Genomic DNA, 12,636 nt, shown 5'->3' with positions numbered 1-12,636 from the left:
ACACAGGGACAGAGACCAGGGAGAGTTTAGCCCACTCATCCTCACTTTTTGCCCTCCACTGAAACAAAGATGCCTGCAACTTAGATTCCTGATTATTTTTCTACACCTCCATCTTTCTTTCTTTGCAGAAAAGAGAAGAAAGCTGGGAGCACAACACCCTATGCATGCCTACAAGGGAAGTATCAAACAATAAGAAACACTTTATTTTAACTTTACAACATATAAATAGACAAATCTGTGCTTTCCAATGTAGCTTTTCTTCCCCTCCCCTATCCAGGGTCCATGTCACAGTGTGCACCAGTACCTCTGAACTCTGTGAGAGAAGAGGGTGACCAGAGCTGAACTGCAGAGGCTAGACCAATCTGGTATATACAAATCCAGCAGGCAATCACCCACCCCAACTGTCATCTGCTCAGGTCCCGGCTTGCGCTTCGACCGCACAGCATCCTTTCCTCTGCAGATAGGCCAACAAAAAAGGGATGCAGGAGGGCTTCAGAGAACGTGATCCTCTGGGAAGGGTCAAATTCTAGCATCCTTCTCATCAAGTCAAAGAGCTGTGCATGTTCCAGCGAGTCATGCAGCATGTATGTCTGAAACAGAACAGGGCAGGAGAGAGAGAGATGTAACACTCCAGTAACAAGGCCTCGATCTGCTTCTACCTCCTAAAGCATGGAGAGGCCTGTGGCTGCAATTATGCTGCCAAGAGAATCCACTAGTCCCACACTCTTCAGTCCACCACTGCCTGAACTCTGAAATTGAGGTGATTTGATGCTGTAGGAGATGCCAAAACGAAGACACTGCATTCTGCTGCAGCATGGCAAACTAACAGCTAGACATCGCAACACTGACCAGGGAGGGGAACTGCACAGCAGTTCCACCCCCAGGAGCGCACACATGTACACACCCACCCACACCCCTTTAACAGCATCCCAGGCCCCTGGAAATCCACACCTGGCTCTGGCAAGGGCCAGCCTGAAAGGGCAGCACAGCTGTCACCTGCTCCAGAGCTAACCTCCACCAGCAGCTGAGCACTACCTACCCGCAGGGGCTTGCAGTTCTCTTGGACATATCTCCCATCTGACGTGTTCTCATCCCATACCAGGTTCCCGTTGTGGAAGTATTTTTGTTTCCTATGAGCAAGGGAAAGTGGTCAGTAAGGCTATTTTGGGGGACATCATATGCAGAAGATCTTATCCACACAGGCAGAGGGAAAGCAGCAGCCTGTAAGATTCAATGATGATGCCTCCCCAGATTCTGTACCTCTCCATCTCAGGAGACGAGCAAAATGGTTACTCAAGAAGAGAAACAGAAAGCCAAGCCAGACTCCCTTGTACCTGAAGAATAAAACATTTCATCCATATGCTTTAGAGGGGTGAAAGAAGGAAAGCTGCTGTTTCTCAGAGTTGCAGAGGAAGAGCCACAGAGCAGGGAACTGTTTCCATGATCCAAAGAGGCCACGAGCAGGACAGGAATACAGCTCACCCAGTTCCCTCACAATGCAAACTACAGGCAGCTACTACACTAAAAAAAAGTCCCGTTTGGCTTGAGAAGGATTAAGAATTGCTTGAGGTGATGGCTTCTTAGCAATAGCTGCCCATCTCAACACACATACAGCACCACAGCTCCCTTTATAGTGTTAAGCCTGTAAGGCTTAACCCTATAATCTCTGCAATAGATAAGCTGCTCAATCATTTCCCCTAAAGCTTGTGATCAAGCTCACAAAAAAACAACCCCYTCCCCCCCCCCCCAACACACACACAAACACGCCACCACACACCCTCTGAAACTCTTTTCTAGACTCCATGAAGTCTCCCCAGGGTTATAACCACATAGCGGAGACCTGGTATGTGGACAGAGGATTGATATTCTGACTAATTCACCACTACAAGCAGTTGACTGGACTGTCAGAGTTCAGGAACAGATTCTTACCGGGTTTTATGAATCATGTGAGACGGAATTGGCCCAAGGATTTTTTCCATCATGACAAGATGTTCACGATTCTCATGGGTCTGCAAAAGAAGAGAGCAATGGTGCATTACTTTACTTTACTTAAGAACTTGGAGATCTGACAACAAAAGGTCTGTAACCTGTACAAGTACAGGGTGAGATGAGACAAGCTTCAGTCAGGAATGATGCAGGTCCCTTCAAACTTCATTTTCTCTCTCTCATTTTCTATTCTTCACAGGTACAGTGAAGAAACCAAAGCGATCTGAACCTTGTCCTTTCAGTAAGTCATGAGTCCTCAACCTACAGGCTTTCCGGTGCTTATTCTAGCACGTAGAAAGTCAGTTTCTGATTTTCAGTGCCTGGTCTGCATTTCCCTTCCCTCCATCTAAGCACTAGCCTTTTTAGATATTAAGGCTTCTTAGTTTGGTCAAAGGGTACAAAGCTTTTTGCAAGAGTCATACCTGAAAGAGCGTGAAGCCACGGTAATACTCAAACAAAATGCAGCCGGTACTCCAGACATCACACGGCTGTGCCCAGCCCAGCTCTGCAAAGAGAATAAAGCTAGCTTTGAGCTCCCAGCAAATCCCACCAGATTTCTCCTATTTTATTTTTAGGACTGCAAGCACTGGATGAAGACAGACCTAAAGTTATCTGTGCATTCTGCAGGGCTCTGCGCTGGCAAGTGGTCTCACAAGAGACAGGCACTTCCATTTCAGCTTGTGCTGACCCCATGCTCCCTTGGAGCCAATCTGAGCACCTCACAAGTCTTACTGGCATTTCTTAGCCCTCTGTACTCCCAGTGAAGGGCATACAGTATCCATGGGTAATTTTCATGCAGTCAGGGCCTTGGGACCACTGAGGCGGTGGAGCATCTTGTCTCCCACAGAGGTGACATCACAAGCTTACTTTCCTTCACATGGAACAAGCCATGTTCAGAACTGAGCTCTTTCAGCTCATTTTCCTATAGACGGCATCATCCTACAGCATCCCTGGGACAACTGTTCTCCTTCACCTGGCTAAGACTCCCAAAATCCCAGCACTACTCACCGAGGATGACTTCTGGTGGACGGTAGTGCCGGGTAGCAACAATAGTGGTGTGGTGTTCGTGATCAAAAGTGGCACTTCCAAAGTCCGCCACACGGATGCTCGTGTTCCTAACAGATTTCTCCTCACAGCTCTGCAAAGAAACAAGCAGTGCTCAGTGCTTCCAATAGCTGGTTCAGGATTAAGGTAGGCTTTGAGAGGAGTCCCAGAACCGCCATGTCTGCATTAGTAATCAGAAGGACTAGAACTGTGAAGCTTTGAGCTCTTTACATCTCTGATCAGCATTAAGGAAAGCAGCTGAGTGCTCCACTTTACGGACTAGAACCACCGAAGCAGAACCTACTGGAAGATGTGGGAGAAGGAAAAGACCCAACTTCCAGTTTGTTCTAACTAAACAGATCTCTGAGGCCCCTTAGGGCACGTACAGAACAAGGAAGATCCAATTTCTGCCAGAGGCAAGCTATTCCTGTTCTATTCACCCCTTTTTCAGACATAACCCACCTTCTTCTCATTGTACAAAGTGTCAAAATCTGAGTTGACAAACAAGATGTTTTCCGGCTTGAGGTCAGTGTGAGTCAGCTGGTTGTCATGTAAAACTGCACAAGCAGGAAAGAGAAAAGAAAGAGAGATTTATAAGAAGAACACACACCAAACCATCTATACAGCTCTGCCCAGCGAGCCAAGCAAAGCACCCTCAGCCCCCAGAGAAGCTCCAGCTCTGGACTAGAGCAGCCACGCACTGGACACCCTGACAAACCAGCTCCTTCTCAGCTCTTCCCAAACCATTCTGGGGAGCACATCCTAGCCTAGCTAGGTATTTCTGACACGGACAAGGCACCTTTTATAAAGGACAGCTTACAAGTCTCCCTTCCGTTCCTTTCAGAAGGAAAAGGAAGCATGCCTAAAGACTGCTGCTCCAGATCCCTTCCCTGCTCCATCCTCCACAGACATCAACATCTCACATCTTTTTATAAGCTTCACACAAGGGGAAAAAAATACCTAGAATATTCAGCTACTATTAATGCCTGGGTAGAACAAGCAAGTATTGAAGGACAAACAGCTGCTGGCAAGCCCAAAGGCCGGCCCCAGCCGGGGTAACTTACATCTCAAGGCATGGCAGAGCTGGTAGGCCATGTGCCGAATCTGAGGGAGAGGGTATGGCTGGAAGTTATTCTCCTTCAGGAACTCAAAAGTGTTCTTGCCTAGAAGCTCGAAGGCAATGCACATGTGGCCATGGAAGTTGAACCAGTCTGACATCAGGACACACAAGCTGCAGAGAGAAGGATGTGAGGATTAATCATCATTCAGGGACCTGCCAGAACAGCGGTTTTCCCAGCCTTTGCCTACTTCAGAAGCGGCTGGTAAGCAAATGCTCTGAGCCAGCAGATTCAGAAGCACAGCAACACTTCTTGTTCCACAGGAGAGACCTCCCCTTGCTCAAACACCTTTTTATATAAAGATCTCCAACTCAAGTGGGACAAGGCAGCAAGCTCTTCTCAGAAGAGAAACTGGGTTAACTTATCCTTACTATGAACTGGCACGACAGTTGCTACAGTTACATATGCAAATACTCAGTAGGAGCATTTGCATATGTAAGTAGAGAAAGGCTTTCTTCTTCCAAAAGGCAGAAGACAGTTCTTTTTTTACACAGGAGGCAAGCAGTGGGTATTCCAGTCCTAAGCCCAGCACTACTCTACACACTGTCTACACAGATGGCTTGTCTCTAGAAGGAGTACTGACTACCTTGAAGCCTCTGTAGGAACTTACAATTTGTTCTCCTTGTCCTTCTCTTTGATTTTCTTCAGGACATTGATTTCCAGCCTGGCTGCTTCTCGGTACTTTCCAACATTTTTTATGATTTTCAGTGCCACCTGAGATTTGCCTCTGTAAGGAATGAGACAGAGGGATGAAGTCAAAGAAAAAAAACAAGATCACCTCCACAGACACATCCTCAATCCACTGAGAATGCAGATCCTGAAAAACATGACTAGAGTAACTGGGAGGGGAAGAGGTTTAGCCAGTTCTGGGTCCCAACTCTCCTCTCGAGATTTGCCAAGGATTTACGCCATTGTCCAGGAATGTCCCTCAGTTTATTCTGGAACAGAGAACCACCCCCCTGGGCTTGAGGGGAGATCCACACACAAGAGGTGGATCTGACACACCCTTAGCTTTCCCCACCTGCCTTCAAGAGCTTCCTTCTCCCATTTGTTTCAAGACAGCTTTGGCCCAGATCTGAAGCAGCTGCCTGCTTGATGGGAGTTAGGTGCTCAGGAGGGAATATGCACAGAGAAGGAACTTCACTCATGCAGTCTTTGGTAGGGACAAGAGCTTCCCCTTTGCCAAAGTCCAGCTTTGCTATGAGATGGTCCACAGCTGGGAGTCCCAACCATTACCAATGTTTCAAGTTAACCAGAACACATCTGTGATTTGAGTATACATGAACCAATGTGGAAACCCAAGAAAATGAGAAGTAGTTTATTTATCCTGCAACGAGTCACAGAGCTACACAAATTGCCACCAAAACTTTATTTCTACCTTAGTAAAGGCCAAGACAGAAACTCACTGGGATGAAGGGGAACAGTCAAACAGCAGTGGAAGTGCCCAGACAGCAAAGAGGACATTGCAGTAGCCTTTAGGGCTGTATGGAGTTTCCCCAGAGTACACAACAGACCATGTTCCCGCTGACTTCCTTTAGGTAAGCCATGCCACACTGCACATGCCTTTCAGAGAGACCTCTGAGCAAGCACATGGCAATCGCTAAATAAGAAATACTAACGGGCAGAGGGAGGAGGTAACCTTCAGCAAGCTTGGGATGAGCATATGATAGTGTGTGTGGGGGGGAAAAAAAAAAGCCAGGTCACTGGATAACAAATGGGAGGACTGGATGTTCTGCCCTCACCCCAACCTTGTCCAGTAGTTAAATACTCAAATTGAAATTCAAAGTGAAAGTCTATTATTGCTCAGTAACATTCCTAAGAAAGCTGCAGAAAGCCCTGCAAATACACCGTGTCCTGACACAGCAGTTGATAAGGTCACCGTGACTCCGGCAGACACCTCCTCTCCAACTGTGCCAGAGAGATTTCTGAAGAGGCAGGAGGATCCCAGTAGCTCCTGCACTACGCTTATCCCACGGCTCAGAGCCAGACGGAAGGTCAGGAAGAGACAAGGATGAAGTGTAATTGCAGGAGAGGAGAAAAGAAAAACAGTACTCTGGCAGATTAAGTGTTCACTTTCCCCAGTTGACTGTCCCATCCCTCTGCCAAAATTCACTGCTTTTACAGTAGGGCAGCAGAACAGAGTCTGTGTCTAAGCCCTCAGCTGCTGAACTCCCCTGCTTGGCTTAACACATCAGGTTGCAAGCTTGGATGGCTGAGGTATGAACAAGGCCCCTTTCTGCTTGCTAAGAGAAATAACTTCTACCATGGTGACAAGGGGGAGGTGACAACACTTCAGTCCAGCAGAGTCCCAGGCCCACACAAAACTGGCAACATTAATCCTGCCACACTTGCGAGTGTCTGAGCTTGTTCCACAAAGGACAGGAAAGTCATCTGGAAGTGAAAGTTGCCCACCTGGCATGGTCCACACACTCCACAACCTTGCCAAAAGTGCCTTCGCCAAGGCTGCCGACAATTTCATCTAGGAGAGAAAACAAGAGCGGATGTGAACTTCCGAGGCTTGGCGAGAGCTGAGGTCCTGCAATTTCACAGCAATAAAATGTCAAAACAAAAATTGTCTCTCACTGCTACACTCTTTAAAACTCAAGTGTCTATTGTCTGCCTCAGGCAATTATTGATCAGTCCATTTATAAGCAATAAACACTAGAGACCCCTCCAGTACAAAAAAAGAGAGATCTTGTCTAACATGGGGATAGAAAGTAGAGAGGTAAAGTTTTACGAAAGGTGGCTGTACATCGCTCTTGGAGCCAATCGCCGATCCTGCACACCAGGTGGCCTTCTTTGTCATCTTCCACGCTTCTGCTGCGCTTACTGCTCTGTTGGCTTCTCTGTACACACCGCCCCCCGAAACGGCATACGACCAAGCGCACACAGCGGGCAGTTCCGAATGGCAGATTGTGTTGTCATTCAAAGGTGGAGACGACGGTGCGTCGGTGGTTGGATTTTCCAGATCCCAGCATTTCATAAGGCACACAGCATATATAACGATAGGGATATTGCAAGGGACACGTCAAGACACAAACTAACTTCAAAACAGAAAAGTAATCAACAGCTACAGGTATGTAAAGAAAACTCTCTCATTAGCTGCAGTGTCTGATGCAGCAGCCTCTAAGCAGGAAAATGCCCCCCTCTTCTCTGAAGGGAAGCAGCAGCTGGGTAGCTCCAGTCAGTGGTTTGGCACCACCATTCCCCACGAGATTTGCCACAGAGGAGCAGCTTCCTCTGTAGCACCAGAGGATGCTACCAGAGGAACGAGGTGGAAGAAGAACAAGGGCTTTGCCAGAAGAACGTCATTTTCTCCGCTGGCAAACATGACGATGGGTATACAAGTTGTCAGTTTGGACAAGCTGTCCAGTAGAAGCCAGAGTAGCAGTTCTCCCACTGTGTAGTCTGCTCTCTTGTACCTCAATTAATAGACCACCAGCTACGCAGAGACGTATCCTGCCCCTGCTACGAATCAGCCCTTCCCTTCTTCACAGAACCAACAACAAAACTGATCCTACCTCTACAAGCCTGACTGAATGCAAACAGACCTAGTATTGCACGTCCGTCTTAGGATGCAAATTTAAGCCTGGAAGAACTTTAGGAACAGGACAGAGAGTGTTTCACTCATAACATCCAGTGTCCACTGAAGGTAAGAGGTCACAATCACCCCTGCTACTACTAGCTTCTACTGGAAAACCAGCCGAACATTGCCAGAAGGATCCAGGGACCACAAAGCAAACTGTCCCAATACCTGAACTTTTCTATTTAGCCTTAAAAAAAAAAAAAGAAAAAAGTTACAGTCTCTGAAGCCAAAGAAATGCTAACAATGCTCTACACTTCCATGCCTGAGCTTCCATCCATCTTCTCTACTGCACCCCGCACCCCCCTACCAGTCCAAAATTACGACCTACAAACAAACCCTAAAAAGTGAGCTGAAACGGAGAAGAAGGTAGAAAGAACAGTTGAGACAGCTGTGAGACTTCAAAGGATTTAGATCACACCAGCCAAAACCTGCACACTGTACCACCACACACACACACGCAAACAGTCTTGGAAATGTTTTAATCATAACTTTGCCTTTTTCTAAGACTCAACTTAAAAAGTCAACCGGAAAGAAATAAAACGAGGAAAGCAACAGACCATCAGAAGTTCCAAGCCATGCAGCTATCCAGTATAACTGCAGGGATCAGGACTTGGTCACTTGGTTGTAATAATATCTAAAAACAATGAACTTGTGAACGACAGAAGCGTTCCTTACTGGAGCGAGAGAAGCACTGACATTTGGTCTGATACCTCACAACACTTCCAGGGCATTCCAGGTCTTGGGACAAGTCTCCCCACCCAGTGCCAAATATTTCCTGTTAATCCTTCAAATATCTAAGGCAAGGGATAACACGTTGCATTATAATTAGAGTGGAAAACACTGAAGTTTTCAAAGAAGCTCAAGTCCGAGGACACTCATGTGAAAACAGGCAAAGAGGACATGTGCATGTTCTCAAAAGGTGAAAGCCTCTAAGTACTGTGGGACAGGAGTTAATAACCACATGGCTAATGACTCAGAAGAGTAAGCCTTGATACAGCTGATGGATCCCATATGGTACAGGATCCCGGCACAAGTAAATCAACATGCCTTCACAGGAGTGCTTTGTACCGTCACTGCGTACCAAAACCCCCCAAAGCAGCATCGATATGCAGAAGTGAAACCCTTGTCATGTGTAAACCTTAAAATGACCGATACAGCAGCCAGCCTGGCCTGCATCCAAGGCTCAGCCTTGTCAACACATCACGCGTTCGCGCCAGCTGAAGCTTTCACCAATCCCCTCCCCTGGCCGTAAGAACACAAGCTTAGTTTCCTCACATATAGAGCTACAGGGGCTGGACTAGTAAAACCCAATAGCTACAAATGCTTCCAGCTTAACAAGACACAGATTTGGGACTATACATTCCACATAATCAAAACAAACACAAAAATGGGATTAGAGGTACTCACCCAGAGTGTTCAGAGCTGAAAGGAGGTAAAAGAACAGTTAAAAACCTGAACAATCCTGAACTTGTTCTGGATGCTACTCACCGAGGAGGCACTGCTACAAGACCTGGTCCTGCGTTTCCGGCAGTGATGTTGATGCTTCTTTGCGCGGTGCTGCTCTCTGCCTCTGGATCGCCTCCAGTTCCGTGCGCGGGTCGAATAATAGTCGTCTCCAAAAGACGGGCTTCGGTCTTCAAATCTGTAGGTGTCGCTGTCCCGCCTGTCTCTGTATCTCCTGGGGTAAGGCATCCTGTCATGGCTGCATTACAAACAGAAACCCCTTTAAAAACCAGAAGAGCGGGAAAACCAAACCAGAGTCCTGCCGACAGGAAGAGCTCTTCTTCCCACTACCTGGTGGCAGGGAAACAACAGCAACATCCTACCTTCAAACAACCACCCTGCTACAGCTCAAATGCTGACCGCTTTTCAGGCAAGTTTCTCAGGTGAGAAGGAGGAGAAGGTTAGCTAAAGAAAACAGTGTGGCATTGCCACATTTCAAGAAGCCAGGGGGAAAACCACTCACATACTCAGAGCTAGATTTGAGCCGCCTGCCTTATCTGAGCCACCTCCACCACCATATGCAAGTATTTTTCTAACATCACTTCTCTTCCCCCAGGAAGGGGTCTCATTAGTTTTTACACAAATGAGAGTTGAACGCAGCAGGAACGCACTAGTCGTCCCCCCGGTGGGGATCAGAGTCCCCTAAACACTAAGTCTTCAGTGTACGCATGCACAACAACTCAACAGATCAGTAGTGAAAGCCACACAGAAAGTTTGGGCTCTGCAGTTTAGCCAAACCTCTGCCTCCAGTGACAACCAAGGGTTGCAAATACATTAAGGTAAACCGTGCGTTATGAAGGGTCACAAGACAAAGGTTCTCTTTGTCAGTAGTTATAAGCTGTTTTAGGTAGTGTGTGTGCAAATTGACTGAAGAACATGAACAGCTCCTCTGTGCTCAGTTAGAGAGCATCTGGGAGTTGGAAGTGCCTCAAGCTAGAACCGCAATTCCGTAACTCCTGCTTTTTGCTCTGCAGGTCCTAGTTCAATCCCATGGGCTTTCCTGGCAGAACTGTTAAAGTTACATTCTTAAACAGTACAATAAATATGGTATCACTTAACTATGGTTTGCCTGTACCTCCAAAAGCATGACCCTCTTCCCCACCCCAACAGTTATTCTTGATCTAATAAAATACTACCTTCCCTGCAAGTCTTGTTTCACATGTCATTGAATGAGAAGCCAGGGTTTAAGCAGGAGATGTTGTAACTTAGAGAAAGAACAGCATATTGGCTTTCCATGAGAGAAAATAAACACAAAGTGTGATCAACAGCAGTATTTTGAGCACATGACTGTCCAGCTTGATGCTGTCTTATGCACCTAGCTGAGAGCAAAGAGCAACTGCATCTCTGACCAACACCTTGTGGCAACTGCTCCACTCTGGAAATAGGAGCTTTTGTTGTTTTCCCCCCTCTACCTTGGCAACAGTCAGCTCTCTTGCTGACAGCTTAACAATACACAGATGTGTGTGCAGTAAGCAGGTGGTTCATTTCGTCTTGGATCAAGAACAAATAGCTTCACACAGTCTGCCAAAACAGCAGCAGCTTTAGGTCACCACTAAACTATCCAAAACAAACAAACAAAACCAAAATAGAGCTTTATTCCAACACCAGTACTCCACTCGAAACATACCTTTGTGAAATTTCAGCGTGAACTTTCCAGACACAGAGGATTCAGAAACAACAGTGGAGAATCTGAAGGGCTCAAATACTGAGGAGACCAACAAACCTGTAAGAGGCTCACAGTCTGAGCCTCGAGGGGCAAAAAGGTTTTCACCCAGCAAAAGATGGTTTTTCATCCAAATCTGTTCCTAATAATCCATTAGATGAAAATGGAAAAGTCCATTGTGTGCATCAGTTGTATTTCACAACGCACGTCTTCCAAGTAAACAAAAACCACATCCAGGACAGAAGTTAAACAATAGAGCATTTAAGGAATTTAAAAGATGAACTCAGTTCCCTTTTAGCTGCACCTGTCCTGTTAAAGTCTCAGTCGCTAGCTGAGCCAGTGCAACAGCACCCGGACACGCTCCAGCACCACCGAGCAGCGAGGACAACCAACCTATTTCAGTTCCCCATCGTGAAGTATCAGCCCGCAGCTCCCTATCAACACTCCTGCCTCTATTCCAGAACCCTCACCACGGATCCTTTTATCAGATCATAGTCATCCATTGTGCTTTCAGCACCTGTGTGCTAATTTGTTTGTTCCCGTGGCAACACTGAACAAAAGGATCAAAATTAAAATCCAGGGCCAGAACAGGAAAGATCAGTTAGCATTATGGTATAAGAGCAGATATTTATAATTCCTTTCTGGCAGTATAGGTGAGGTAAAAGAATTTTTACTTTGAGTTGTAATTTCAGAAGAAAACGGGTTGTCAAGAGAGAAAGACTTTAATGCCTCTGTAGCATTAGAGCTGGGAAACATGATTCCAGGGCAGACTGTTCTCTCTCATTAATATTAAAGACATGCCATTATTTTGGGAAGAACTTTTGGCTAGATAGAGAGGCAGAAATGCATAAGAGAAGGCAAACAAATAAGCCATTTACCTCCATCTCTGGGATTTACAGTTTTAAAGCTCATCCACAATCAGGAAATGAAACCTGTCACCACTCAATGCCAGCTCTGAAACATGATCAGGATCAAAGATGACTATATATCAAGAGCATAATCTCGCCTGCACCACAGCTGTAGCCATGTGCCAATGCCAGAGCAGGTGCCTAGCAGAAGTGTCAACCTTCGATGAAACCAGCTCTTACCTTCTAGACCGTGATCTCCTCGGAAGATCCCTCCGGGGTGGGTATCGCAACCTTCCATCGTAGTCTCTGCTACGAGACCTCTTCCTCTTCCATTTGTGACCCAAGTAGGTCTCCTGCTCAGGGGACCGGTATCTCTTAAAGTGATGCATCTAAGGACATCAGAAATTTCCAGCTTAGCACCTGCTCCAAACACTCACTGGTTCGTGCTCTAATCACTTCCTGGAAGAATCACAAAGCTTCTTATCCCACCAAACAAGAAGGATGAAGACAGAGACCGCCCTAAAGGGTGCAGGAAAGAGCTGTGAAAGCCACAGCAAAAATTCCCACAGAAATTGGGATGAGGAGACCTCATTAGGTCTCCGCAATTAGGAGACCTTCACAACAGACTTGCACAACGGTTGGGGCTGGAAGGGACCAAGTACCAGACCTAAAGCAACTTTGGTAGAAGCATTCTTGTGAAAGAGCAAAAGTCTGAGCAATTAACATCGGGAAGCGACACCTCAGCGACTAAAAGCGAGGTGGAAGCAGAGAGCTCAGGCCAGCTGCGCCTGGACCCTTCGCCGTGTTACTACCGCCGCGCAGAGGGGAACGGCGCTCTCGGAGGCCGCCCCAGCGCCGGGCGCAACGCGCTCGCCTCGCGTCTCCCGC

The 12,636-nt window shown here is 46.8% G+C and overlaps 1 protein-coding gene across 3 annotated transcripts; it reads right to left on the bottom strand.

The window, feature by feature from the left end:
• Window positions 1-180: 180 nt before the first annotated feature.
• On the bottom strand, window positions 181-12,156 carry CLK3 (CDC like kinase 3). 3 transcript variants are annotated; one of them, XM_026068179.1, is made up of 13 exons: window positions 11,989-12,079; window positions 11,779-11,854; window positions 9,223-9,436; window positions 6,901-6,994; window positions 6,561-6,627; window positions 4,759-4,875; window positions 4,095-4,261; window positions 3,493-3,587; window positions 2,995-3,124; window positions 2,409-2,491; window positions 1,930-2,009; window positions 1,040-1,130; window positions 181-590 (listed from the first exon to the last, which is right to left on the bottom strand). In XM_026068179.1, exons 3-13 carry the CDS (start codon window positions 9,424-9,426, stop codon window positions 405-407), a joined length of 1,314 nt encoding a protein of 437 aa, XP_025923964.1. In that variant the 5' UTR covers window positions 9,427-9,436; window positions 11,779-11,854; window positions 11,989-12,079; the 3' UTR covers window positions 181-404. The 3 variants fall into 3 exon arrangements, with proteins under 3 accessions (XP_025923964.1, XP_025923963.1, XP_025923966.1); XM_026068178.1 differs by lacking the exon at window positions 11,779-11,854 and having other exon boundaries at window positions 11,989-12,156; XM_026068181.1 differs by lacking the exons at window positions 6,901-6,994; window positions 11,779-11,854; window positions 11,989-12,079 and having other exon boundaries at window positions 9,223-9,308.
• Between the last annotated feature and the right edge of the window lie 480 nt (window positions 12,157-12,636).

This window comes from Apteryx rowi, unplaced genomic scaffold, assembly GCF_003343035.1.
Source record: "Apteryx rowi isolate R43461 unplaced genomic scaffold, aptRow1 scaffold_27, whole genome shotgun sequence".
NCBI lineage: Eukaryota > Metazoa > Chordata > Aves > Apterygiformes > Apterygidae > Apteryx > Apteryx rowi.
Note: the sequence above shows the minus strand (reverse complement) of the source record. Positions and strands in the feature narration are given on the sequence as shown.

Bases quoted from the DNA above. Each gene is read 5' to 3' on its own strand.
- CLK3 (XM_026068178.1), bottom strand. From the start codon at position 12,137: ATGCATCACTTTAAGAGATACCGGTCCCCTGAGCAGGAGACCTACTTG. The intron at 3,125-3,492 runs GTGGGTTATGTC...GTTTCTTTGCAG, and splicing joins CTTTGTACAATGAGAAGAAG to AGCTGTGAGGAGAAATCTGT. The intron at 2,492-2,994 runs GTGAGTAGTGCT...TTCTCTTTGCAG, and splicing joins TCCACCAGAAGTCATCCTCG to AGCTGGGCTGGGCACAGCCG.